The 6408-nt window shown below is 34.8% G+C and overlaps 1 protein-coding gene across 1 annotated transcript; it reads right to left on the bottom strand.

Annotated features, from left to right (window-relative positions):
• Nucleotides 1-2872: 2872 nt before the first annotated feature.
• LOC144348674 (ASNSD1 upstream open reading frame protein-like) lies at nucleotides 2873-5213 on the bottom strand. Its single transcript, XM_085501676.1, has 3 exons — nucleotides 5050-5213; nucleotides 3899-3974; nucleotides 2873-3277 (listed from the first exon to the last, which is right to left on the bottom strand). The coding sequence occupies exons 1-3, from the start codon at nucleotides 5191-5193 to the stop codon at nucleotides 3228-3230; spliced, it is 270 nt and encodes an 89-aa protein (XP_085357802.1). The 5' UTR covers nucleotides 5194-5213; the 3' UTR covers nucleotides 2873-3227.
• Nucleotides 5214-6408: the final 1195 nt, after the last annotated feature.

Raw genomic sequence — 6408 nt, 5'->3', positions numbered from 1 at the left:
TTTTATTTTCTCATTTAGTGACAAAATTGTTAGCAAAAAACAAATGCATGTTTTTGTTTGTTTGTTGCCACACATATTATATACATGTATATATATATGCATAACAATACTATGAAAGAGGTGATGCTCTTCAATTTAAGTGGGTGTTTCGCAACCTTTATTTTAGCTGAACATTTTTTTTTATAGTATAATTCCGTGTATTTTTAATTGTGACACTACTAACTACCGATAGTACATGAAAACAAGAACAAGTGATCTATACTTTATTCATATTTTGACAAATTTGTTTCATATATTCAAATGAAAATAGATAGAGATGTGTTATTTTTTTTTTAATATTTTATTTTTACGTTAACCACATATATATATAAATACATAAAATCATCCCATCAAAAGATTACAATTTCTACACAAAAACCATGGTAACGAGATAATTATAAGAACATTCACTGCTGTCTACCAATAGGATTTAAGTCTAGCAGGCTGTGACATGTCAGAATGTTCAGACTGCTTTTGTACATTAAAAGTACTGTAATCCATTGTAATCCCAATTGTTGGGGAAATCCCGACACTGTGTTTCAGGTAAATTTACATTGGGATGCTTTGAAACATGGAGTTAGTGACTTTTCTGTGCACCATCAAGTCACCATAGCAATTGAAATTTAACAGTTTAAAATAAATTATTTTTTCCACATTAATAACCATGCCAGTGTTCTCCCAGGCCTGTCCCTTTTTGGAAAAAAAAAGGATAACTTGGAAACTCAATTAATTAATAATAACTTTATTACACTACTAAACCCCTTCAGAGGGTTTTTGTATGGTAAGGAACATAAATACAAAGAAATACAAAGAATTAATACCTCTTTCTTCTTGCTGGAAGAAAACTGCATGTTGACTAAAATGTGCACTGAGCATAAATTACTGAGCTACCGATCAGACGTTCTTTTTAATGACACACAAACTTAAACTTTTTTATATTTATTACCTTGAAATTGTAAGTGAATAACAAACTGGGACTGTTTTCTTGACCGTATACTACCTTAGTTGTCTGAGTATAAACCCCTGCTCGAGTATACGCCCCCTCCAAATTTACAGCATTTTACAACAAGTCATTCATCCAATTATATTATGAGCTATGGTAATTTGAACACGTTGGCATCATCCAGCATTTTGATTGGTTAATTAGCGATTTTACCTATTAGGTCAATTCGTGCAAAACAAAGAACATGGCGGATATCCTACAGCATTAAGCGTTTATACAGAATCATTTGCTTACGATGAAACTAAGTTAAATTTTATTTACATTTCATAACAATTCAACGAATTTATTTCTTTGTATGTTATTATAATTGCTACTGAGTAATAATCAACAATTGTGAAACGCAGCATGACCAGATTGCGCTACAGTGATCATTTGCTGCTACGTAATGCATTTGTGTAAGTTTTTATTTGAAACTTCATTAGGAATATACTTTCGTTACCCTGAAACGTACAGACCAATATTGACGTGAAACGCAGGTTCGAATGCTGTTCCACTAAGTAAACGCACCCAAGAGTTATTAGTGACCCCAGAGCGTAATGGCTGATCCTCAAGTTAATTTGGACAATGCTAGTTGATGAAGACACTCTAGTATTGTACACACCATGATTTGCTTATGAATAAATTAGCATAAATTATCACTCAGGAGAAGTTTTAACTTTTATCCGTTTCTAAGCCCCCCCCCCCAATTTGCCGTTTTTCGTAGGGGTTTATACTGTGACAACTACGGTATATGGTAACAAGTCATTGTCAATGACACGTCCCCGTTCCGTTCATATTTGAGTGACATATACATTCAAAGCAGATCATGACCGAAATGCACCTGCATATGTACAACACATTGTGCTAAATCTGAACAAAATCCATCCATGCATGACTGAGATCCGGTTCTGGAATTGTGAAAATACGTGATTTTGATGCATTTTCGGCCTTAAAATGGCCATCATTCCGCTATTGTTAAGCAGATCATGAAACAAATGCACATATCTATTTGTGACATGATGTACCATGTGTGTGTGAAGTTTGAACTTGATCAATCCAGACATGTCTTGGATACGGATCCAGAACTGAATTCTTTAACAAAATGGCCGCCAGTCGGCCATTTCGAACTTGATCCGAAAAAAAAAGACGTGCATCAAGGTCCTATTTTGTTTAATGTATGTACCAAATTTGAACAAAATCCATCCATGCATAACTGAGATACGGGTCCGGAATGGTGAAAATGTGCGATTTCAATGCATTTTCGGCCTTAAAGTGGCCGCCATTTGGCTATCGTTAATGAGATCATGAAACAAATGCACATACATATTTGTGACATGATGTACCTTGTGTGTGTGAAGTTTGAACTCGATCAATCCAAGCATGTCTCAGATACGGATCCAGAACTGAATTCTTTAAAACAAAATGGCCGCCAGTCGGCCATTTCGAACCAGATCCAAAAAAAAAAATGACGTGCATCAAGGTCCTATTATGTTTAATGTATGTACAAAATTTGAACAAAATCCGTCCATGCATAACTGAGATCCGGGTCCGGAATGGTGAAAATGTGCGATTTTGATGCATTTTCGGCCTTAAAATGGCCGCTATCCGGCTATCGTTAATCGGATCATGAAAAAAATGCATGTGCATATGTCCCATATAATGTGTGATGTATGAGTGAAGTTTGAACTTAATCGGTCCATGCATGTTCGAGATACAGGTGATCACGGACGCACGGACGGACGGACGGACGGACGCACACAGGACAAAACATAAGTCCCCGTTTTCGGACTGCGTCCGAACGGGGACTAATAAAACAAAATTAAAATCAATATTTAATTGATTTCTCTTGAATTGCATTCTTTAAATACTTTATTGCCACATTCTCTTCTTAGTTTAATATTGCAATGTGTGCAATGCATGTATTATGAATCGTTTTAATGCATCATGTTCACCATAATGGTTGTTGTGATCTAGAAATGCAACACTCACTTCTACCCCACATGGTTTAGTCTATAGACATAAACCAATAAATGCAACTGTTGGTTTACATCCCTTTCTATTGGAGAAACTCTACTAAAAGAGCAAATATGGTATACTGTATTTTCAACTCTTTGAGGGTAGATTCACACTTCTAAGCACTGAGCAACTGTGTACAGCATTTCAACATAAATAACTTCTTATTCATCTGATGTTCCCGTATTTCCATTCAGGACGTGTCTATTTGTTTGTACTGCTCTTGTAAAGTAGTCAGCGTCTCTGTATTAAAAATAGAAATTTATGTTCTGATGGAAAATACTGTAAAAGGGTTAATTATTCACTGTGTTTTAATTTTGCTTATTTTGCTGACTGGAAAATGCACTAAATTAAAACACAGTAAATATATCAAATTTAGCATAGAACACATTATCTAAATGATAAAACCGTGAATTTAAAAACCATTGAATATGCCTGTAATGGTAAATCAGCAAAATTTAAACCCTGTGAAAGTTAGTCATTTTACAGTATACTATAAATGCATTAATTATTCAATGGTTTTTATTTTGTCGATTAGTAACATCCGCTAAATTAAATAATCATGAACATGTCAAAGAATAACAAAACTCGTTCTTTCTCTACCAAGTTCGTGAACATAAAACCCAATGAAAATGCTAAAAGCATCAAAATATGGAAATTAATCACCAGTAAAAAAAAAAAAACGTTTTACAGTACCCTGAGTGAAATATAGAAAATAGATGCCCATTAATGTTGCTGCTAATTTCAAAAAATTTCATAAAGTTCACATGCACCATGTGCAACACAATTATGATGAGGTATATGCTTTGGAATTCCTTGTCTGATTTTCCTTATTTTGTGTGGGAAAAAAAAAATTAAACTTACTTTTGCTGTCTTTTAATGTTTGCGAGAATTCACTTTTGAAGAATATATTGCTGTTGGGCTGTTGTTTGTACACCAACTGTGTTTATGAAAACAAAGTGAGACTCTGTTAAAGAAAGCTAAGTTCTCAAGGATCATTAATATAATATCAAGACAAGAACAACATGCAAGAATTTGAGGCTGAGAAAAAATGAAATTCATGGTTATTGTATAGGTCAGTTAAAAATATACATGGCTCACCATTTTTATCAGAAATTTAGAAAAAATCAAATAATAATAAAAGCAAAATTTAATAACAATTTCAAAATTAAAATAAAAAGGCACCCACGTAAAAAAAATGATTGGAAACATTTTTTTCTTGTCTTGTCTTTGTCTTTTCATATTTAAATACATGTAACATATTGAAAAACAGAATGTGTAAACAAAAAGTTCTGAATACTTATCTCAAATGGGCATGATGATCTATTCCATACTAATCAAGAAGTAGTATAGTGCAGGCTAATCTGACATTAGTGATTTTGGGAGTTTCGGAGCGCAGATGATTAAAGCGCGCCGGTGGTCGTCGCGCAGCGCGTGTTCGAATTTCATGTAAATAAACAATGCATTTTACACGCGTTGTATACGTCGCTATGAGTCCCATATCGAACAGGACGCGGCACGGCGACTGCCGCCCTTTAAAATTAGCGACTTGCATTACAGGACTAAACTGTGTCAATTCTATTATTTCTTTTATTTTGAGCAACAATAAAGTCATGTAGCGGGACACATTCGTTCCATCCCACAGGCGTCCATGTCAGACCACACGAATAGATCGTCAGGCCCCAACGGTGTATTAACTACATTTTTTTATTGCTATACCTTTATTGTATTCTTCAATCAAAGTCCCATAGAGGATACGATAACAATAAAGATGATTATTATTATTACATTCCTTTCCCTCAAGAAACATACATTGTACTTGCTGCAGTTTATGCAGCTCTCTCAGTCGTGGTATACGTTGCGGATGGCCGCAACGTAATATCAAAATAGCTTAAGCGGCCAATAAGAGCTGCTAAACTGCAGCAAACATTGTACATGTAGGCCGATCGGGGCTAAGCTAAAACTGAAGCAAGTAGTATCGTGTGCAATTCAATTTAAAAACGGGTTACACTTACTTTGTCCTTCTTCAGTGAACCCAATTCGACTTCTAAAACTTTACATTCTTTGATTTGCTTCTCAAGATCTGCTTTACGTCGCATTTTGCGATGAAATTCGACCTGCTGTTGAATGGACATGCTTCCGTCCGTGTGTGCGGCCATGTTGTTATTAATAGGATACCGCCCTCTAGAGTCTCAAAAAGCAAATAAAAACAAAAACAGAAGCGCCCTCCCCGACAAGTTCCGTACCACACATCAAAGTTATAAGACAACCACGAAGATGTTATTGTTTTATATGATAATTCATTTTAAAAACGAATTTATAAAATCTCTGTTGTTGGTGCATAAGATTTAAAATAAAAAAAGAAAGAATTGACATCTAAACATTAAATTCCACACGGCTGGGCAGTCTAGATTTCGACATCAACCAGGACTAAATTATATTGAGAGCGAAATAAAATTAGGCAACTGAGTAATGGCAGAAATGTCTATGTTATAACTATATATTGAATACACACTCCTCCACAGTTACGAGTAATATCCTAATGTAACTGTAATAAAATATTTATGAAAATGATGTAGATGTCAGGTCTCTTACAGAAACTATTCGACTATGACTTATGATAAATGTGGAACAGGATATGCTCACTCTTTTAAAAAATAGGATATCACTTCATTATACCATTGAATCCATACATCTTCCTTTTACTGATTTGTCTATGAAGTGTTACAGTATTGTACTTATATTCTTGTGAATTGTTTTGTCACATGTTTGGTTTATGTTCGTAGACTTGTAAATTTCCTACACGACTCCACAGTTGGGTATGTTAAGTCCACACCACATCATGAAATAATCAGATGAAATTTAGAACAAATAAATTGATAATTTGATCAATGCATTGATAATTTGATTTGTACGTCTACTGTGGGCATGTAGCCTGACAAGTTGGCGTAGGTGGCGCCCAGCAGCAGTCCAGGGCGCCACCTACGTCAACTTACCAGGCTATGGGGCATAATGCACGTGTGAACAATGCTCGTCCATGATATTCTAGTTCGCATAACAGTTAACTTTGTTTACATACGCCCAATTGTTCTGGTTAGATCCGGAAATCCTCTGTGACTGGATTCAGTGAAATACTACGTTTAATTATTGTTGTGATATTCTATTTTTGCTGTAATACAAATGTATTTTGAAAGACAGAATTTGGTATTTCGACGCCAGCTTGACAATTGTACTATACATTTTAGACTGGCACAGTCGGGGAGATTAATTTGTTTTTGAATTTTGAATAAAATAAAAAAAAATCGCGAAATGGAGATGTTAGCGCGAAATCATCCCGACTGGTTTATTCTGCAGGAAATTCATTGCTATTAAAT

The sequence above is a fragment of the Saccoglossus kowalevskii genome, chromosome 7 (genome assembly GCF_978046115.1).
Source record: "Saccoglossus kowalevskii chromosome 7, keSacKowa6.1, whole genome shotgun sequence".
NCBI classification, from domain to species: Eukaryota; Metazoa; Hemichordata; class Enteropneusta; family Harrimaniidae; genus Saccoglossus; species Saccoglossus kowalevskii.
This window is presented reverse-complemented; position numbering and strand designations above follow the sequence as displayed.